The sequence below is a fragment of the Peromyscus maniculatus genome, chromosome 2 (genome assembly GCF_049852395.1).
Source record: "Peromyscus maniculatus bairdii isolate BWxNUB_F1_BW_parent chromosome 2, HU_Pman_BW_mat_3.1, whole genome shotgun sequence".
In the NCBI taxonomy this organism is placed as follows: Eukaryota; Metazoa; Chordata; class Mammalia; order Rodentia; family Cricetidae; genus Peromyscus; species Peromyscus maniculatus.
In genome coordinates this window covers 160,781,358-160,803,743 of record NC_134853.1, presented here as the reverse complement: position 1 = coordinate 160,803,743, position 22,386 = coordinate 160,781,358, and the positions used below count along the sequence as shown (strand labels likewise).

The window sequence follows — 22,386 nt, the reverse complement described above, 5'->3', positions numbered from 1 at the left end:
CCCTAAGCAAGTCATCAATTTCTACGCTCCAGGCTTGGACATAGCGGAGGGTGACAATGACGGGCAAATAGATAGGTAAGCAAGTCTGTCTGAGGGATAGGATGGTGCTGTAAAGAAAAGGAAATGGGCAACATGTGGTGAAGAGCTTCGGGAGTAAGGAAAGGGATGCCGCGTGTGTCTGCAGGAGGAGCCCTGTGGGAACAGTGCATTGCTAGCCGCAAGCACATGTGCAAAGGTCCTGGGGTAGGAACTAGCTCTAGCTCTGTTGAAGGAGCAACAGGTGAGTGTGTCTCAGGGAAAAAGAAATTGTGAGAGAGATGGGGTCAGAGGAGAAGGCAGAGCCAGATCCCACAGGGGGTTGTCTTCTGAGTGTTCTGGGAAACCGTTGGGGTCTTTGAAGCAGAGAACACGTGTCTAGAAACCAGAAGAGAACGGGGGTATTAGGAGAAAAAAAGGAAGAGTGTCAAGAATTCTGGAACAAAGGCCCGGGGAAACAACTCAGTCAGTAAGGTGCTTGCCAGGCAAACAAAAGGACCCAAGTTCAGTCCCCAGAACTCATGTAAAAAGTCAGGCACAGGGGCTGGAGAGATGGCTCAGAGGTTAAGAGCACTGGCTGTTCTTCCAGAGGTCCTGAGTTCAATTTCCAGATGGTGGCTCACAACCATCTGTAATGAGATCTGGTGCCCTCTTCTGGCATGCAGGCATACATGCAGGCAAAACACTGTATACATAGTAAATAAATCTTTAAAAAATATATTGAGAGAGAGACAGAGAGAGAGAGAGAGAACCCTGCTGGGGCTGGAGAGATGGCTCAGTGGTTGGGAGTGCTGGTTGTTCTTCCAGAGGACCCGGGTTCAAGTCCCAGCACCCACATGTTAGCTCACAACTGTCTATAACTCCTGTTCCAGGGGATCTGACACCCTCACACAGACATACATGCAGGCAGAACACCAATGTACATAAAATACAAATAAATAAATTTTTTTTAAAGTCAGGCATGGTGTTGCACACTGTTAATCTCAGCACTGATGAGGTGGGGACATGAGGATCCCTGGGATTCATTGGCCAGTCAGTCTAGATAATTGATGAGCTCTGGGCTCAGTGAGAGACCCTATCTCAAAAAAAAAAAAAAAACAGTGGAGAGAGAGAGTAAGGAAAGGCAGATATCAATGCTGAGCCTGGCATCTGGCAGGAGGAGCATCTCTCCTCCCCTGGGGAGCGATTCTGTGTGGAAGAAACGGCCACACACATGGTCTGAGCCCATTCCAGCTCTTGGGGTCCTCAGCGGCTGACAGCCATCCTCACTGTGTCTTTGGTATCTGTCCTTGCTTTGTTTAAAACAGGGATGGTGACATCTCTACAGAAAGACGTGTCCGCACGGAACGAGCAAGTTCAGCAGCTGAAGGAGGAGGTGAGCCAGCTGAAGAGCCAGAACAGAGAAAAGGAGCACCAGCTGGAAGCCCTGGGCTCCAGGGTGAGTACCCGGCTCACCGTCCCCTCAGTGCTCAGTAAGAAGGACCTACGTAGTCATGTGACATGCCCCTCTTCACTTCTCCTGGGTCTTGACTCTGGATGTCACAGCCTCCTCCCATATCGTGGGGTCCAGGGACATAAGGAGTAGTTGCCCAGAGACTAAATTCTAAAGTGTCCTCCTCGAAAGACCAACATCAAGAGCCAAGTTCCCCATGGCTTTTCTTTTCTTTCTAAGATTTATTTTCTTTTTAATTATGTGTGTCTGTGCATGGGCGTGTGCATGTGAGTGCAGCACCTGTGGGGGCCAGAAGAGGGCGCAAGATCCCCTGGAGCTGGAATTAGGGTGTTTATGAGCTGCCATGTAGGTGCTGGGAATTGAACCTGGGTCCTCTGGAAGAACAGCCAGTGCTCTTAACCATTGAGCCATCTCTCCAGTCCCCTCCCTGCAGCTTTTCAAAGAACAGTGAGCCTCAGGCTCAGAATTAACATGATGTTGATTCTAACTCATACACATGTCCATTATGTTCATTTGGTGTATAAGCCTGTAATCCTAGCACTTGGAAGATCAAGAGTTCAAGGCTAGCCTGGGCTACATGAGACTGTTTCCAAAAGATATTAGGAGGGTGGAGAAATAAAGTACCTTCTATGTAAGCATGAGGACCTAAGTTGGGGTGACAGTCACATGATAACCTCAGGAAGCAGAGAACACACAGGAAGTGAGGCTGGGATGTCAAATCTCAAAGCCCACCCCCATTGACACATTTCTACCAGAAAAGCTCCACCTCCTGGAGGTTCTACAACCTTTCAAAACAGCGCCACCTGCTGGGGACCAAGTGTTCAAACACATGAGCCAATGGAGGATGTTTCACATTCAAACCACCACACTGAGAACACGGTGAGGAAGGTCCTCAAGCCTTCAGATTCACTGACAGCATCCAGCCACTGGATTTAGAGTGCATTCTGCTCTAGTTTCATTTCTGTTCCTCAGATAAAATATCTTGATCTCCCTTCACCCCCAAAAAAGGGGGGAAAAGCAGCTCAAGAAAGAAAGGATTGATTGGATTTATTCGTCTTACAATTCTAGGCTATAGTTCATCACTGAGGGGAAGTCAAGGCAGGGACTTGAAGCATCATGTCCACAGTCAAGGGCAGAGAGAGAATAATCCCACAGATCCCCGCTTGCTTATCATCAACTTGCTTACTCCTGTCTCACACTGTTCAGGACCTCTTGCCTAAGGAATGGTGCCACCCACGATGGGCTGGGTCTTCCTACATCGATTAAGAATCACAACAATCCCCCACAGACATGCACATAGGCCACCTAATGTAGACAATTCCTCACACTATTCCCAAGTGACTCTAGGTTGTGTGGAGTTGACAGTTAACACTGAACAGATTCTTAAGTGGAATCACAAGGTGGGACAAAGGGCACCTCTTTATGCTCCTGCTGCCCGCTGCCCAGTCCCCCTCCAAAAAGAGTGTTGCATTTCACTCCACGGCCAGATGGTCAGAACCTAAGAAGGAACAAGATGCAGCCCTTAGAGCCACCCAGGTTCCCAGTGGCGTCCCACACATGTTCCTTTACCCAGCTCTTCAAAGACGGGCTTTCCTCATGATTCGGATTGCTGGCTTCTGAAGAGGAATTTAGATCTCGGATCTCGAGAGAGGCAGGAACCCAGGGCCGCTGACGCATCTGTGTGCCTGTCAGACACCAGCTGTCTCCCCGGCTAAGCGTGGGTGTGTGATTGGAGTGGAACAGCACAGTGCTCAGGGCCTGCTGGGGCCCCGGGAAGGCCCCTCCCCCAGACACCTCCACGCCACCAGCCTTGGCCTTTCTTTGCTGTTCTTTCTCTCCTCAGTGTTCAGAGCTGAAAGATGAGCTAAGGAAGGAAGAAGCTCAGAAGGAGAGCAGGGAGGCTCAGGAGAAAGAGTTGAAATTCTGCAGAAGCGTGAGTTGGATGTCCTCGTCCATAAGCACCCCTCTGAGAGTCTGCCCTTGACGTTCTCGGTGGGACTCACAGCCCTCCCCAAAGCATAACGCTCTGGCTCTGTGCTGTTTGGAGGGAGCCACAGAGCTCTCTCCAGGGTTCTCCACAGAGCTCCCTCCAGGGTTCTCCACAGAGCTCTCTGCAGGGTTCTCCACAGATCTCTCTCCAGGGTTCTCCACAGAGCTCTCCGGGGTTCTCCACAGAGCTCTCTCCAGGGTTCTCCACAGAGCTCCCTCCAGGGTTCTCCACAGAGCTCTCCGGGGTTCTCCACAGAGCTCTCTCCAGGGTTCTCCACAGAGCTCCCTCCAGGGTTCTCCACAGATCTCTCTCCAGGGTTCTCCACAGAGCTCTCTCCAGGGTTCTCCACAGAGCTCTCTCCAGGGTTCTCCACAGAGCTCTCTCCAGGGTTCTCCACAGAGCTCCCTCCAGGGTTCTCCACAGAGCTCTCTCCAGGGTTCTCCACAGAGCTCTCTCCAGGGTTCTCCACAGAGCTCTCTCCAGGGTTCTCCACAGAGCTCTCTCCAGGGTTCTCCACAGAGCTCTCTCCAGGGTTCTCCACAGAGCTCTCTCCAGGGTTCTCCACAGAGCTCCCTCCAGGGTTCTCCACAGAGCTCTCCGGGGTTCTCCACAGAGCTCTCCGGGGTTCTCCACAGAGCTCTCCGGGGTTCTCCACAGAGCTCTCTCCAGGGTTCTCCACAGAGCTCTCCAGGGTTCTCCACAGAACTCTCTCCAGGGTTCTCGGGCCAGGTGGCTCTGTCTTTCTCATGGGTTTCCCCTGGGACCGAGCAGGGACAAGGATGGGGACAGGAGGCCACTCCTGCTGCTGTAACAGAAGTTCATTCAAGTCCCCTGCCCTGGACCTGTGTTTACCTAACTCTAAATTCCACCATCTTAAATGGGGTCACAGCCACAGGCCGTGCTGTGAACACGAGGGTCTTCTGTGTTTCTAACGACAGAGATTTTATAACACTGAGTGAAAATGAAACAAAGAGAAAGGCCATCATTTGCCTTAGAGAGAAGGCAGCCAGACAAATAACTGCAGAGGGACAGACGGACACACACACACACACACACACACACACACACACACACACATACACACACACACACACACATACACACACACATACACACACACACACACACACACACACACACACACACACACACTCAAAAATAAACCTTTAAAAAGCTGCAATGAAGATATGACCTTTGCTTATACCACCCAGTCAGTCCTTCTTGCATCCCACTGGCCAAATAGCTTCCATTCTGCAGGAGGCACAGCTCTCTGGACAGGAGGAGGAGATGTGCTCTTCCACATGCTGAGGACAACTCTTCTCTTTGCCTCAAATATAACAACAACAACAATAATAATGATACAATCTGCACTGTCCTATCCTTCAGATAAACCTTATCTCAGTCAATCTAAAAATATACTTACAAAGTAGTGATTCTAGTGAGTTAATGGCTCTCTTGTGTACTTAATTCAGGATTTGTGCTGGTATTTATTTACTTTATTTATTGCCTTTTTCCCATTTTCCATGTTCGCGTGGCATGCATGTGTGGACGCATGTAGGAGGAGGTACACATGTGTGTATGCCTGTGGAGACCAGAGGCTGATGTGAGGAATCATTATCCATCACCCTTCCACCTTAGTCACTGAGGCAGGACCTCTCAATCAAACCCAGAGCTCCCCATATGGCTCTTATCCCTAGCCAGCTTGCTCTGGACTTGATTGAGAGGCCCTGTCTCCGCCTTCTGATGCTGGATTACAGGCCGGCTACCACACCCATCAGGCTATTATTTGCATTCTGGGGATCCGAACTTCAGATCTCACGCTTGCACAGCAAACACTCAGCCACTGAGCCGTTCTCCCAAACCCTTCTGAAGAGTTTTTTTCCCCCCAAAGAAATTCCTTTCCTTCATCGAGCACTTTGAATATATTAACTGGGGAGGAACTGGGGGAAGATCTGCTTTGCCTGCAGGTGTAGAGCAGAGAAGGAGCTTAGCTGGAATGGGGCTAGGATCCCACCTCAGTGAGCTCCAGATAAGGAAGTCCCCAGGAAGGGGAGCTTTCCATTCAGGAGGTAACTCGTGCCACGCCTAGTGAAACCTAACTTCTCTATGGTTGAATTTTATTTTCAGCAAATGCAAGAAATGGAGAAAGAAGTGAAGAAGCTCAGAGAGGAACTGAAGAAGAACTGTCCCAGTCAGAACACCGTCTCCAAGACGCTGCGAGAAAAGATCAAGGTGCGTGGTTCAGGGAAGCTTGCGTCTGTGACCAGAGGAGGTGGGGCGCTCTGGGTGCAGCGTCCTGCTCCACCTGCACAGCGCCTCCGTGTGGCCGATGCCCGCATCTGCCGCTGCTCACCGGTGGGAGGAAGTAACCCTGAGCAGGATGCACAGAATAAAATGGTTCCCGGTTTATCTCAGTGAGACTCGCCCCCATCTGCAGATCCTAGTAGGTCTCATGTTGCTTCCTTGTCCTGGGAAATGTGGCATCCATTTCAGTGGGTGGCAGCCACACAGGATTATTTATATTTTAAATAAACTAAAAGCCAATAAAGTAAAATAAAATTCAGGGCTGCGGAGATGGCTCTGGGGAAAGCGGCTGCTGTGCAGGCGTGGGGATCTGAGTTTAGATCCCTGGAACCTGTGTAAGAGCCATGTGTGGTGGCACAGATCTGTAACTCCAGCACTGGGGTGGATGGAGGTAAGCAGATCCCAGGGACCCGCTAACCAATCTAGAAGAATCGATGAGCTCCAGGTTCAGTGAGAGACTGTAAAAAAAAAAAAAAAAAAAAAAAAAAAAGTGGAGAATGATAAAGACACTCAGAATCAGCCAGAATCCCATGGCTGCGGGAGGGGCTCATGAGGTCCCACCCCTTGCTAAGGAGCTGTTGGCAACTGAGGGCCGCTGGGGGGAAAGAGTCAGTTTTCTCAAGGATGCAAGCCCTGAGATGCTGTCCATGCCCCAGCAGCTGGCCTCACAGCCATGCATATATTGGCAGCACTAAATGGACTCAGTGGGTTTTTCAAAAGAGCATATAAAGTTAGGAGGGAAAAGAACAGAGCCTGGAAAGAAGGCTCAGTGATTATGAGCACTGGCTGATCTTTCAAGGGACCCAGCACTCATATGGTGCTCGGTTCCCAGCACTCATATGGTGCTCACAGCCATCTGTACCTCCAGTTCCAAGGGATCTGACATCCTCTCCTGACTTCTGCAGGCACTAGGCATGCACAGGAAAGCACTCATATACATAAAACAAGAAAAAAATAGAGTGGGGGTGGGGGATAGGGAAGGGACTGGAGGGAAGGGAGTAGGGGATGGATCTGATCAAAACATTATATCCATGTATGAAATTCAAACAATATAAAGAAAATGAGATTGGAAAGAAAGAAACACCTCTGTCCTACACACACGCACATGCACACGTATATTCAGGTGGCCCTGGAAGCCAGGAGAGGTGTCAGGTCCCCTGGGCTGGAGTTTCAGGTGGTGGTGGGCTGCCCAACATTGCTGCTGAGACCTGAACTCAAGTCATCAGGCCGTTCAGTGACCAGAAGAAACTCTCTGTAAAATTTGCCCAGAAAAGAATGCATCCAGATAAAAAACGATTCCAAGACAATGAAAATGGAAACATTTGGAAATGTGCCGAGCCACTGGCTCAATGAACTTCACTGTGTAAAAGATCTTTTCAGTGAAAATGGGCTGACTTTGACTTATCTCTCCATCAAAATCATTGTAGTCATGGTAACAGAACCAAGCTTCTTTCTGGGGCATACATTTTCCTCTAAATGAGGCTTTAGCTGCACCCCACATGTTCTAGGATGCTTTTCATTGTAACTCAGAACCCAGTCTTTTCCAGTGCCCACTCTTATTTCTTCTCTAGCATGTGGGGTATTTGGGGTTATTTTCTAATATTTAATATATGAGGGTGTCTTGGCTGCCTTTTGGTTATTGGTTTCTAGATTACATTGTGTACAGAGGTCTTGCCCTGGTGATTTTAGCCCTCAGTATTGACTGAGGTTCTCTTGGTGGTCTGCATGTGCTCTATGCTTGCTTCACATGTGCCTACAAGAAGAACATGCATTCTGCAGAGAACACAGTGTTCTACGTGTATCTTTTAGGTCGGGTTTGACCATTGTGATGGTTAGCTTTTAACTGTCAATTTGCCAGCTCCTAGGTTCACCAGAGAAGAGAGCCTTTGTTGAGGAATTATCTAAATGGGCTAGTCTGTAGGGGTTATCTTGATTGTTAATTGGTATAAGAAGAACCAGCCCAATAGGGGTGAGATCATTCCCTAGGTTGATCCCTGAACTGTATAAAAAGATGCTAGAGAGATTCGGTGCTGGAGAGATGGCTTGGAGGTAAAGAGTGCTTGTTGCTTTTTCAGAGGACCTGGGTTCAATTCCTGGCACCTGTGACTCCAGCTCCAAGAATATCCAATACCTCTGTCCCCCAAGGCACCTGAGCTTGTGTGCACATACCCCACCCCAACACACACACACACACACACACACACACACACACACACACACACACACACACTTTTTTTAAACTTTTTTAAAGAGAACCCTAGCTGAGTACCAAATATCAGTGGATAGCATGCATTTTTTTTTTTCTGTTTTTTACTGTGGATACGATGTGGCTAGCAGCTTGTGTTCTTGCCTCGACCTCCCTCCATGATGGACTATAACTTAGACACTTAAGCCAAATAAATCCTCCTTGCCTCATGTTGCTTCAGTCAGGGTATTATTTTAATTCTTAAAATAATTATTTTAAGTGTATGGGTGTTTTGCCTGCTTATATGTCTGTGCACCATGTGTGTGCAGTACCCAAGGCGTCCAGAAGAGGGACTTGGACCCCCTGGAACTGGAGTTACAGATGCTTGTGAGCTGTAGGTGCTGGGAGTTGAACCTCAGTCCTCTGGAAAAGCGGCTAGTGCTCTTAACCACTGAGCCATCTCTCCAGTCCCCCGACAAGATGCTGCCTTTTAACCCACTGATAAATAATGCAATTGTTGGTATATTGTGCCTTAAACTTACATTTTTGCTCATTATCAATTGCACCACCTGTTCGTATTACACTTCTTTCACTTTTCTTTCAAACAAACAAACCAACTAAGGTCTCACTATGTAGTCCTAGTTGTCCCGGAACCCAATGTGTAGATCAGGCTGGCCTGGAACTCACAGATAGACACCACCACCGCCTCTGTCTCCCAAGTGCTGGCGTTGAAGGCATGCACCGTCATTACTCACCTCCTCATTGATAATTTTCACTGGTTTATTTTCCCCCTGTATTCACTTGGCATTTTCTCACTTGGCTCTCCGTCCAGTAAGAATAGCGCAAAAGCTATTGTGTCTTCCCACAGTCCAATACTGACTGAGTTTTCACTCTTTAGATATCTTTTCACAGTTATTCTAAACATGTACTTTCAGCTTATCAAAACCCAATGTCTGTAGATGATTTCTCCCCAGTCCTGGATGACACAATGGCTACCAACATCAACTCTTTGGTATCACTTGTGACACACAGACTTACACTGTAATCATCGCTGCCTACACCTCCCTTCATATGACATCCCAAGTGCTTTTGCACATTCTGTGTTCCCACCCACAGGAGCTTCGCCTTCCCCACATCCTGGGTATCTACCCAGGGTCCTTCTTCTTCTGCCTAAAACACATCCTTAAGGATTTAGGCTGTACTGATGACAAAGTTTCTCAGGTGTGTGTGTGTGTGTGTGTGTGTGTGTGTGTGTGTGTGTGTGTGTTATGTATGCTTTGTGGGGTGTGTGTGTGGATATTTTACCCTTCTTTCTGGGAACATATTTTGATTGCACTGACTTCTCCGTTGACAGTGATTTCCTGTCTAGAGATCTATTGTCTCCCGACTGTACGTCTAACTGTTACGTAATTGCTCTTACTGTGTGTGATGGTTTTTATGTATTGGGTCTTCCCTTGCCATTTTGGAGATTCCCTAATGACTCGCAGCTCCAGGGGTGAGCTCATTTTTCCTGACTCCGTTCGCATTCCTGTGGGTTTCTTGCATCTTAGACTTGATGGCTTTATTAGTTTTGTTTTTTCATTAAGTTTGGAGCTTGGGCTGTGTACTGAATGCAGAGAGGAGCTACTGGAGGGCTCTGACCCAGGCATTGGCCTCACCGGCTTCGTGACTAGTTATGACGGTGGAGACGGAGCTGCATCTGGCATTGCAACAGGCATTCTGTCTTTTCACTTAGCCCACTCAGATCTGGGAGCCGTGGTGTCCATGTGACAATGAGGGAGTGAGGGCTGAGGACGCATCCCAGAGCAGAACAGCTCATGTGAAATCATATGCTCAGAAAGGGGCAAAAACCAAGCCAGAGCCTCATTGAGGTGACTCATCACTATGGCACAGCCACTAGCCCTGTGTGACTATTGAAACTGAAATCAAATTCGTTTTAAAATTCAGTCCCTCCACATTCATATTTAAAAATAAAATGTTATTTTTAAATTCAATTGAAAATCCACATCCTCCACTGAGCAAGGATGCATCCAACATCCTTAATCACATGTCACATATAGTCAGACATGGCCAATGGGCAGTGCAGCAGGCAGCCCAGGTCATCCAGGCCTCATGGAAGGAAGCTGCCTCAGACACCATGAATCACATCTGGGGGACTCTCAGCAGTATCCTAAAGAATGCACTAGAAGGAACTAAACTGGAAGCAAGGAGACCATGAATCTCAGGCCAAAGGTCCCCAGTGCCCAGCCTGAGGCTGTGTACAGGATAGGGACCTGATAAGCCTCTGAGGACTAAATGCACCCCTAAACACCTTCTCTGTACCAGTGATGGAGGAGCAGGGCAGGCAGGACACTTGAGGGCCGGGGTGGAGCTGGGCTGTGGCTGAGGCTGGCTCTGGGGCTTTGGGCTGGGGAGCAGGGAGGAGGCCACTAGGGTGAGCAGTACAGAGCAGGTCCAAGGTCAGGCATGGAAGTCCAGACCTCTTAGACCTAGGAAGACCTTCGGGGAAAGTGAGATGAAGACCACAGCTGTGAGCAGGCTTCTCGAGCAGCCTTGGTCTCAGAGGCTCTTCACTGCCCCACGGGGCTCTGAAGAAAGTTCTGAAGGGTTTTGGGTGTATGGTATTTGTGCACCCCTCTCCAGACCCCAGTAAGAGGCTTGTGAGGCTGCTTCAGCATGAAACCCCTTCCTTGAGAGGAGCACTCCCCTCCCCCACCTCCAATCTACGCTAGACCGCATGAAGGGAAAGGGTCAAGTCAGGAAGAGGAAGGAGCTGCCAGGAGAGAGGGCAAGAGAGAGGATAACGAGGAATAAGTGTGTTCAGAATGAATTGTATACGTTTGTCCGTGCCATCCGGAAGCCCATTCCGTCTAATTAACGTCTCATTTGAAAAAAGTAGCTGTGTGAATAGAGATGCAGCCGTGTCCCACAAAGGCCAGCAGAGGGCAGCATTGAGCACTCTCAGGCTTACAGAGAGGGAGTAAGTATCAGGCTCCTGTCCCCCCATCCCTTGTAAATGCCTTCTGCACGTTCCAGCTCTTTCAAAGTGTTGCTTTGGCTGACAAAGTGGTCCCCACTGGTGATGTGGTCAGGATAGTATTCCTAAAAACAGTATTTACCAAGCCCCCTGTGGGCAGGTCACTTGGGGTGTCAGAATAACGGTGGGTGGTTTGTCTTCCAGCTTTATAAGTGACAGCAAACCCTAACAGACGCGTAGAGCCCTTAGGAAATACCACGGCTACTCCAAACACTCTTGACCCCACAGTCAACTCTTCGAGGCAGCCCTGGTAACACTTCCCCACCCCTCATGGATCACCGACTCACAGACCAGCAAAATAACTCCCTGAAGTCACATGACTTATTAGGGGCTGTGCTTGGATTCAAGCCAGGGGTAGGACTAGCATGGTTGAGCCTGGGGAGTAAAGCCTGGTCCCCAGGGGACAGTGCCTTGCAAGCTTCCACACGGAACTCACTTTTGACCCCTGCCACATGGGCTGACCCTTCCCCCCACCCCCAGCTCCAGCAGCCATCGGATATCCTAGAGGGGTCTCCCCAGACTACCCCATGACCACGTTAGCAGCAGACAGCACATGCTTTCATCATCCTTTCAGGTTGAAGAGAAGCTTCAGGAAGATTCCAGAAGGAAATTGCTTCAGCTGCAAGAAATGGGGAACAGAGAGAGTCTCATTAAAATCAATTTGGAAAGGGCAGTAGGCCAGGTAGGAGCCTTCCACAGCCCTCCTTGACAGGCCATGTGCCCCCGGGGGTCTCCTCCACCCTGGCAGCCACTTTTGGTGTCAGGGTGGGGTGGGGTAGAGTGGGGTGTGATGCCTAAGGCAGGAAGAGGGGGCCATTCCGTCCATCTTCTCCTGCTGGGCAGCTCTCACTCAATAGTGTGCTATGACCCAAGACCCTGGCAGACAGCCAACCCTGCCCCGGGTCCCCTTGTCCCATACTCACCACCCCCACCCCCCACCCTCTCTTCCTCTCTGGAGTGTTTCTAGAACTTTCTCCCTATATTTTCAGTTGCTGACATTTACCCCAATCTCCCCCCCCCCTCCAGGGGCCCCCAGCAGATTTACAGCGGCCTTAAGGAAATGCCTTTCTTTTTTAATAAGTAAGCCCTGAGTGTCCAAAGTCCACACTAGACAGAGAAGATCCCGGGCAGGGTAGTGAGAGAGTCCTTGCCTGGCTGGGCACGGAGGGCCATCTTCCATCGCTCTGGTCCAAGATGGTCAGTGGGCCCTTCCTCTGCACAGGGCCCCACTGTGAAAGATAGAAAATGTCCCAAGACTTTACCCAGGGCTTGGGGAGAGCCAAGGAAAAGCTGAGAGCAGAGGCCTAAGCCACCCAGGATTCTCTGTGGGAAACTCTGCTGAAACCCCGCCTGGCTCAAGACACTTTGTGTTCCAAGGTGTTTGTGCATCTGTGTCTGGGAGGAGGGTCTACCGTAGCACATAGCAGGGTTTCAGAAGGGCTAGGAGCGACCCCCAAAAGGCTAAGAAGCATAATTCTCTATTGCCCAGCACCAAGTCTACAACCATTTCTACTTACTCTCATCCAAACTGTAACCAGGTTGGGTAACCAGGTATGGCCCCGCACTCAGGACATGCGGAGGCCTACTCCATTAAGTGGCACTCATCATTGGACAGCCGTTAGAGCCCTTCATCAAATAACCCATCACACCTGTGACTTCTCTAGTACGTCCTCGGGCCCTTGTCCCATCATAGACTTGCCAGTCTGTGTGCCCCTTCATCTCCCCTGAAAATGCACCTGATCTGAGGGCATGGCCTGCGCTCAGAGCCCTTCATTTCAGCCCCACGCTGGATTCCAGAGGGCGGGAACCAGCCTTCCTCTTCCCTCCCGGCCTCCTCACTGTCCCCTTACCTCAAGGCCCTGCCCAGGGTCACTAGCACCCAGCACACCGTCCAATCTCTTGTCACCATATCCCGCTCACCGGAGGCAGTCATTCCCATGGACAGTCCCTCAGTGGCACCAGGGGGCCCTGGAATGCAGGGCCTCCCCAACATCACCAACTTCTTGGGCAGCTTGACCCCTCCTTCGGCCAGGAAAGTTCAGAGCTCTTGGCTTGAAGGTCTTTGCTACTGTCTCCATGTCTGGTTTCCTGGAGTCCGGAGGTCTATGAACTCCTGGACTCTGGCTTCATCCGGTGGCCTTCCATGTCCGCTTGGGGATGTATGATAGTCTTTGATGCCCACATCTGTCCAGTGGACCACAGATGTAGGTCATGGGCTGCCGTGGGAGTAAATTCTCAACCAGGCTTCTTAACCTCTGCTTCCTGATGGAGTCGGAGGCACCTTAGACTTGGGATTCTCTAGGCTCTGACTTTACACACAGGGCGATCCCCTCTCCCCGAAGCTGAAAACTCCAGCTCATGGGAGGCACTGGGTACCAGCTACAGGCCTGACCTATATGTTTCCATATCCGAGTGCCCAGCAAACACCCTCCGAGTGCCCATTCCGTGCCTGCACTGTGGTGACTCTAGGGACATAGAAATGAATTACAATGGACAGAGACTTTGGGACAGTTGATGTCCAAGGCCCCTGGGGACAGGAGTTGCTTTCTCCTCTCCCATTGCCAATGCTGGGTACAAACTATTTGGGCTGACAGCCTCCATATTTATTCCACAGCCCAGCAATGATGAGAAGGAGCTCCCGGGCCCAGGCTTTCCCATTGGATAATTGAATAGCAAGGGGCTCTTTGGAGGGCCTGGGACATGTTCAGGGACCATGTGCCCCGGCCAGGCTGGGCACTAAGACGTACTTTGAAGCAGACTGTTCTGTTCTGTCTGTGGCTCTGCACCCCAGTGCTTCGTAACTCTGAACGACTGTTCAGGCATGTGGCCTGGACCCAGAGGTGGGGACGCCATCTGAGCCTTGCCTCTGTCTCAACAACCCCCGCTGACCTGTCACCCCCTTTGTGCCACAGCTAGAGCACTTCAGAAGCCAGGTCATCAAAGCTACTTTTGGAAGAGCAAAGCCATTCCGTGACAAGCCCGTCACCGACCAGCAGGTTAGTGTGGCTCTCTGACCACGTGACTCGTTCGCTTCTGTCTCCGGGGATCTGGATGCCAGACCCTGAGAGCATATGCTTCTGTTTTTGTTAGTGACACATATTTTTCACACTGTTGCTACACCATAAAGATTTGTTTTGATTTTTAGGGGATTTCCTGGCTTTTGAAGTGAAAGCTGGCTAAACTCCCTTGAAATGTTACTAGTGGAAATCAAGTCCAGCCGGTCACGGCTGGTCACCAGACACACTGATGCTCTGTGAGCAGAGGGGTGGCTTGGCGTCGGTCCACATACCTTGGTTGATCCCTTCCAAAGGGGGAGGATAGCCACAGCAGTGTGGACAGGCCTCTGCCATGCTGCCTGTTATCTTTCAGCCCTTTGTGGCCAAGAGCAGATAAGAAGCCTCAGGTGGAGGCTGGAGAGACGGTTCAGCTGGTAAAGTGTGTGCCTTGCAAGTGTGAGGACCTGAGTTCGATCCCTGAAACACAATAAAACACAGAGGTCTGGGTAGTGTGATGCTTGTAACCCCAGTGCTAGGGACGCATAGCAAGCAGATCCCGGGGGCTAGGGGTCTCTCACCAGCCAATGTTAGCCTGCTTGGCAAGTTCTAGGCCAGTGAGATACCCTGTCTCAACAAAACAAGGTGGGTGGCACATGAGGCATGTGTCCTCTGGCCACATGCACACACACAGACACAGACACACAAAATACGTACACAATGCATACTCTCAAAGGTGCACCTACACATATGTGCACTGTACTGCACTCTACACACACACACACACAGAGAGGGAGGGAAGGAGGGAGGGAGAGAGAGAGAGAGAGAAACACAGGCGGGCAGGTACAGGAGAACCTGACCTGTGAAGGCACACAGAACACCCAGCTTAGTATCAAGAGTCATTGCTACCAGTGTGGAAGATCTGGAACAAATTCAGAGTAGCAGTACAGACCTCCAGTTCCTGGGCAATGTGTCCAGGTGACAGAGCACCTGTTCCTTCAGAGCCAGCCTCTCAGGGCCTTCATTCCGGCCCACTGAGGCAGGACTTGTGCGGCCACTGCCTCACAGAGCATGCTGCCCTGAGACGTCTTCCTCTCTGTCCTCTGACCAGCTGATAGAGAGGATCATCCAGGTCACCGAGGACAGCCTCAGCTTCCAGCAGAGGAAATGGACCCTGCAAAAGGATGCCCATCTGGGCAGCTCCAAACGGGAGGAGACCGCACTGAGCGTGGAGAAGCTGAGGACTCTGCTCAACAACTGCCAGGTACTGTCAGGTAGCCTCTAGCCTCACAGGCGGCCACTAGCCCTCCCCCTCTCTGCTACTTGTCAAGAAATTGCCCTGATTTCTGGGGCAGGTTGGGGAGAAACATTCTTTTTTAAATCCACCTTTGACTCAAAAATGCCTCCCAGGGAAAGTTGATATGGACAGAAAGAGATGGCTGAGTATTTTCAGGCGGTGTCAGCCCTCTGTATCCAACGTTTCACATCTTCGGATCAAAAACATGAAGAAAAAGAGTGTCACCCACATTGAACACATTCAGGTTTACTTTATCAAACTCAAAATATAGCTCAGTCAGTCATGTGCTTGCTTGCACAAGCATGAAGACCTGAGTTCGAATCCTTGGCACCCACATTAAAAAGCTGGATGACACATGCCTATAGCCCTAGTGCTTGGGGAAGCAGGTGCAGGAAGATTCTGGGAGCATATGTGGCACCCCATCTAGCCAAATAGGCTAGCTCTAGGTTCAGTGAGAGGCCCTGACAAACAATAAGCAGGGCAGGGGATGTGTAGCTAAGACCTGACATGCATGAAGCCCTGAGTTGGATCCACATCACCACATAAAACTGGGCATACTGAGGCAGGGCTATAATCCCAGTCCTTGAGGGGTGGAGGCTCCACGATCAAGGTCGTTCTCAGCTACACAGCAAGGTTGAAGCCAGCCTGGGTTTCATGAGACCTTATCTCAAACACATCAAAAGCTTCCTGAAGCAAAGTGGGGAGTTGTTGAGGAAGACCCCAACATTGGCCTCTGGTCTGCATACACATGCCCCAGAAGTCAGTCATGTACCAGAGAAGTTTTGAATTTGTTCTGGGTGGGCAGTTTGCTTTTGTAGTGCAAGGAATGAACGCTTTGGCCCTGTGCACGGTGGGCAAGTACTGTACCACCGGACTTCCTCTCCACTCCGACATTTTTCTCGTCATTTTCCTCCTAGCCTGTACATTGTGCTGGGTCTTGTAAGTTGCCGAGGCCCCATTTAAAGTGTACAGAAGGATGTGTGAGGGCAGGATACAAATGCCACGCCCCTTAGAACGAATCTGAACCTTCCTCCGACTTTGACCTCGGTGTCGTGGAACGAATTGATTCCCCGCAGATAGGAAGAGATGACTGTACCAACGCTGGGGAGTCCCCTGCTCTGGAATTTAAAAACAGAAAGAGCGGGCGGCCACAGCTGGGGAGACGGCTCCGGTAAAATGGTCGCTGTGCGAGCAAGGACCTGAGTTTGACCCCTGGGTCACATAAAAAAGTTGAGCATGGCAGTGAGTGCCTGTAACCCCAGCACCAGTGGAGACAGATATGTCTGTGGGGCACGCCTTTAATCCCAGCACTCGGGAGGCAGAGCCAGGCAGATCTCTGTGAGTTCGAGGCCAGCCTGGTCTACATAAAGAGTTCCAGGAAAGGCGCAAAGCTACACAGAGAAACCCTGTCTCTAAAAACCAAAAAAAAAAAAAAAAAAACCCAACCCCAAAACAAAGTAAATGGCTCCTGAGGAACCACACCTGAGACTCAGACCTCCATACCCACATGTGTACACACATGAATGTACATACACACACACACACACACACACACACACAAACGAGAGAGAGAGAGAGAGAGAGAGAGAGAGAGAGAGAGAGAGAGAGAGAGAGAGAGAGAGAGAGAGAGAGAGGTTTCTGCTCAACATCTTCATTTTGGGCCCAGCAGGGAAGGCTATTTTCAGCTCACTGCCTTCCCCTCTAGAAGAGGCAGGACGAAGGTCCGGGGTGCCCCCTGCTGCCCCCACCCTCAGCATGTCAGAGCGCGCAGCTGCTTCTGCTTTCTCTTGCAATCAGAAGCTACTATTTGGGGAGTTTTGTGCGAATGTTGGCTTGTCAGCACTCTTTCAAACAAGTCAGGAAACCGCACTTTCTGTCCAGCTTGTGCCTTGATCTTGACAGGAATTCTGATGACTCGAAGTAGCCAGATTTGGTTCTCACGTCAGACAGATTGACGCGGCAGTTTGGCATTACACAGCCTAAAAAGGAGATCCCTGTGCCTATCAAAAGTCCTAATTGGGGGGGGGGGGCTGGGGAGATGGCTCAGTGGGCGAGAGTGCTTGTTGTGCCAGTGTGAAGACCTGAGTTCAAATCCTCAGCACCCACGTAAAATAGCAAGTGCCTGTAACCCAGCACTGGGGGGCAAAGACAGGCCATCCCAAGAGTTCCCTGACTAGTCAGCCTAGCTGACAGGGTGAGCTGATGGTTCACTGAGAGACACGGTCTCAGGGACACACACACACACACACACACACACACACACACACACACACACACACACACACACTCACCAAGACCAAATTAAAATGGGGGAAAATAAAAGCTGCCAAAAGAAACTGAATGAAACTGGGACACGCCAGGGCAGTGATGGACGGCCATGCCTGCTTCCTCGCCGAGTCCAAGATCTCGTCCCTCGCAGGTCAGTCACATCAGGGCCATTTATAGACGCTGGGTCTGTCTGCCCATGACCTGTCTGTTCCCAGGCCTGCATGAGGGATTCCTGCAGCAGCAGCGACCTGAAGAGGGAAATGGGACTCCTTCAGCACCTGCAGCTCAGCCCACCGGTGTCAGGGCTGCAGAGGGCTGCACTGGACATCCTGCGCGTCTCCCTGTCCTGGCTCGAGGAAACAGAGCAGCTGCTTAGGGACCTCAGCATCCAGCTCTCTGGTTCTGACAAAGGTACCTGGGCCTTTCTCTCACATACGGTTCCATGTGTCTGAAATATCACCATGAATCCTCCCGAAATAGAACATGTTGGTGAGGAAGGATTTGTGAATCATACGGGCTGGCAGGATGGCTCAGCAGGTAAAGCCACGTGAGCTGAGTGAGTTCAATCCCCAGGACTCATGGCGGAAGGGAAGAGCCAGCTTCCCAAAAGTTATCCTCTGATTGCTACATATAAACATTCATATATAACCAACATGAAATATAACTTGATTTTTTTTTTAAGTAGAGGGGCTGGAGAACTGTCTCAGCAGCTAAGAGCCCTGGCTGCTCTTGCAAAGGACCAAGCTTTGATTCCCAACATCTATATGGTGGCTCACAGCCATCTGTAACTCCAGTTCCAGGGGATCTGGTCCCTTTTCCTGACCTCCAAAGGCACCACACATGCACACAAGTTTACATTCAGGCAAAACACTCATACACATAAAACTAAATAAACAAACAACATTTAAAGAAAAAACATTTTAAGTATAACCTGGTATGGGGGCCGCACCTTTAATTCCAGCACTTTGGAGGCAGAGACAGGCAGATCTCTGTGAGTGTGAGGTCAGCCTGGTCTACAGAGTGAGTTATCATTAAATGTGACAGTGCCACACTAGAGTCAGGGTAGGGGTGGAGGGGAGAAAAGATTCCGGTGTCTTTAGGAAGTGGTAGAATTGAACATAGTCAGCAAGTGGCAAAAGACATCTACATGATCGCTAACTCTCTGGTACGCTGGATGCAGCCTAGGTTTGAGGGAAAGGATGGGTTCAAGGTGATATGGAGCTCGGGAGGCAGCTCCACCTGGATGCCTTGTCCGGAAATAGAGACCAGTGATTCATCCCATACACGGGGAGTTCCGCCACATTGGGAGAGGTTCCTAAATGGCTGTGGAAGAGAGATGGGAGGGAGAAAGGAGTGAGTGAGAGAGAGGGAAGAAAAGGCAGATCGGAGGAGGCAGGGAGGAAGGATGGGTGTGGTAGATAGGAAGGATGGTAGATGGGTAGATGGATGGATAAGTGGATTGTGGGTAGAGGAATAGATGGTTGATAGATAAAAGGATGGATGATATATGGATGGTAGTAGGTGTAGGGGTGGATAAATAGCAGGTAGGTGGATGGGTGGTGGATAAATAGGTAAATGGATGATGGGTAGATGATGGATAAGTGGGTCAGTGAATGAATGGGCAAATGGATGGATGGATGGATGGATGGATGGATGGATGGATGGATGGATGGATGGGTGGATGGGTGGATGATGAATGATGAATGAATAAAGCCACAGATGTGGATGGTATGTAAAAGTCAATACAGAGTGAGTAGAGAGAGCTCCCGAGGACATGCTCACTGTAGCACCAACATTTTGGAAATTGTGGCCATTCCTTGAAAAATTGCTACGAAAAAGGCTGCATAAATACAGCGTTCATACAGCCATGATGAGACTAGAGAGATGTTTGCATTCTGATGCTGCCGTCTCCCAGACAGGGTGTCTCCAGTGTAATCCATAAGGCAGGAGAAAGTTCTTAAAAAAAAAATAAAGCAAAAGTTAGAATAAGCTTGATTTATCTAAGTGTGTCCACAGAAATGAGAGATGAGGGCTGGGTCAAGGGGTGAGGGAGCTGATGTGTTCCCACCCAGCGGTGGCTCGCCAGCCAGAGTTGCCAGGGGAGGGTGGTCCAGGCTTCCAGCTGGTGGTCCAGGCTGGAACCAAGAAGAAGCAGATCCCGACCGCTCCCTCGGTAACAGTTGCACCAAGCTGTGTGTACACTGTCCCCTCCTCACTCCCAAGACCATTTCTGTCATCGCTGTCTGTGTCTGTAAATGGAGCCATCTGTTACTGTAAAGAAATATGGATGTGAAGTTAAGCTGTCGAGGCAGCCGTTCCAGAAAGGCTGGGAAAAGACGGGCCTTGGGCAGCACTTTTCAGACCCGCCATTGTTCCCCCCTGGATTCAGCCCTGAGCTCTGAGCAATGCCATGCTGGGCTCTGCAGAACCCTCCTCTGTTCACACACTGTGTGTGCAGGGTATAGGGTGGGAGAGTCCCCGATGCGGGCTCCTCTGTGCTCCTTATCCCCGGCTTGCTTTTTTATTTTTATTTATTTATTTTGGAGAGATGGTCTGTGGATCGCTGGTGAGATGGGGTACTGGCTGTGCTTCGTGATTACAGTGACTAGGTTCTGCAAAGCTGAGAGGAACAGACCAAGAGTGGTAAGAGGAGCAGTGGGGAAGAGGAAGTGGATGGCAAAGTGGCTTTTCTTTCGGCATGAGAGGTGTTAGATTGAGAGTCCAAAAGACCGAAAGGAACAGGCGAGCTGGGGAGCCTCTGCTCTCTCCACCCCACCTCTGTTTCCAGCACAGAGCCATCTGCACAAGGAGGAGTGGGAGGGAGAGGGGGGAAGAGGGAGGGTGGTGCTGGTGATGATGGTGGTGAGGGTAGTGTGAAGGTGAGAAAGATGATGGTGATGATGAAGGTGATGGTGATGATGGTGGTGAAGGTGATGATGGTGGTGAAGATGATGATGGTGATGATGGTGGTGAAGGTGATGATGGTGATGGTGAAGGTGATGGTGATGATGGTGATGATGAAGGTGATGTTGGGAGTGAAGGTGGTGGTGGTGATGAAGGTGATGGTGGTGAAGGTGATGGTGATGATGGTGGTGAAGGTGATGATGGTGATGAAGGCGGTGGTGGTGGTGAAGGTAGTGGTGTGTTGCAGGATATTTGATCACACTGTGAACCCCAAGATTTTTTTATTTCCTGGAAAAACCTGTTTTAGTTCACACCTTTAACCCAAGAGCTTTCTGCTGGAATGTTGTAAACAGGATTAAATAAAGTCAACGGTGTATCAAAAGGCAGAGCGAGCAACCATTGACAGGAAAAACCATAGAGTAAGAGGGAGTCGGGAGGACAGACAGAGAGACGCACAGGAAGTGGAAGGGGGGACATAAAGTTTAAGGAGAGTTGTTGGGGGAAGAAGGAGTGTCCTGGGACGCTGACTGAGGAGGAACATCAGCGGGGCGCTTTCTCTGCCTCTCTAAGCTAGCGGGCTTTCACCCCCCCCCCAATCCGGCTCCTGAGTGTTGATAAAATCAAGTGATTAAAACTTAGTTAAAAACAACAGTCGTGGCTGTATTGGTGACTTTCCTGTTGCTGTGGTAAAGTGATGATGGTGATGATGGTGATGGTGATAATGGTGATGATGGTGGAGATGATGGTGATGGTGGTGGTAGTGATGATGATGGTGATGGTGATAATGGTGGTGATGGTGATGGTGGTGGTGATGGTGATGGTGGTGATGGTGATGGTGGTAATGGTGATGATAGTGATAATGGTGATGATGGTGGTGATGATGATGGTGGTGGTGATGTCGATAGTGACAGGATGGTGAGGATAGTAGTCATCTTCAAGCACTCACACTTGCTACAACCTTCCCAACATGTCCTTGTGTACCCCTGCTCACCCTTACAACAGCTCTGTGAGGCAGAGCTTATGTTTGTCATTTGGAAGACAAGAAAGCCATCACTCAGAAACAGTTCCTGTGATTAATCTACCGTCTGCTCACTGCCATCCACTAACGTGCAAGAGCCTGTGTAGTCACAGTCCCTGCCCAGAAAGGGGAGTTGTAGGTCATCTGACACCTCCTGGGTACTTAGTACTGTGCTAAGTGTTTTACTGATGGATACTTAACACTGTGCTAAGTGTTTTACTTCTGGGTACTTAACACTGTGCTAAGTGGTTTACTGTTGGGTACTTAACACTGTGCTAAGTAGTTTACTGCTGGGTACTCAGCACTGTGATATGTGTTTCACTCCTGGGCATTAAATCCTTGCTAGGTGTTTCATAAGCCATGTGCTTTGCATCCTCCCGCCAGCTCCATGAGGCAGGTATTAATGCTGTCTTTATTTTCACTAATGTTAAAAACGGGCATATAGTAGTCAGAACTTGCACTGAGGTCAGTGTGTTTTCTGTCATGGCCCCCCAGTTCCTCTGAAGGCCCAACAGGGCACCAGGTCCTGCCTCCATCCTACAGCACAAGTCCTGCTGTGACCCCAGACAGAGACGGACGGGTCTCCACTGTCATTTCCCGGGTGAACCTCATCCCACCCATATTTGAGTCATGCCCTAGTGTCTCAGCCAGATTTCCATTACTACAGCAGAACAGCTGAGTCTGGACAGTTTATAAAGAAAAGACATCTGTGTAGCTCTTTGGCCTTGAGTCCTTCCCTGCTCCAAGTCCCTGTGACCTCAGAGCCCCGCTCCGAATCACCATGCTTCCTACATCCCTTTACAACAGCGTTCCAAGAGAGAAAACAGAGCAAGTGTATAAGTCCTGAGATAAACTCCAGGGCAGTCAAGGTTGCCTAGTGTGGGGGAGCCTAGAAGTCTTG

General features: G+C 50.0%; 1 protein-coding gene across 13 annotated transcripts in view; it reads left to right on the top strand.

The window, feature by feature from the left end:
* The window catches only part of Fhad1 (forkhead associated phosphopeptide binding domain 1), a 124,382-nt gene that overhangs the window by 44,866 nt on the left and 57,130 nt on the right, over positions 1-22,386 (top strand). For all 13 annotated transcript variants that reach the window (XR_013049439.1, XR_013049438.1, XR_013049437.1 and 10 more), the window contains exons 8-14: positions 1,344-1,474; positions 3,333-3,422; positions 5,607-5,711; positions 11,580-11,687; positions 13,918-14,001; positions 15,110-15,262; positions 17,779-17,974. Coding sequence is in view for 10 of the 13 variants with exons in the window: in XM_015994336.3 (XP_015849822.3) it covers positions 1,344-1,474; positions 3,333-3,422; positions 5,607-5,711; positions 11,580-11,687; positions 13,918-14,001; positions 15,110-15,262; positions 17,779-17,974 (867 nt within the window). In the remaining 3 variants the exon portion in view is untranslated. The remainder of the gene's footprint in view (positions 1-1,343; positions 1,475-3,332; positions 3,423-5,606; positions 5,712-11,579; positions 11,688-13,917; positions 14,002-15,109; positions 15,263-17,778; positions 17,975-22,386) is intronic.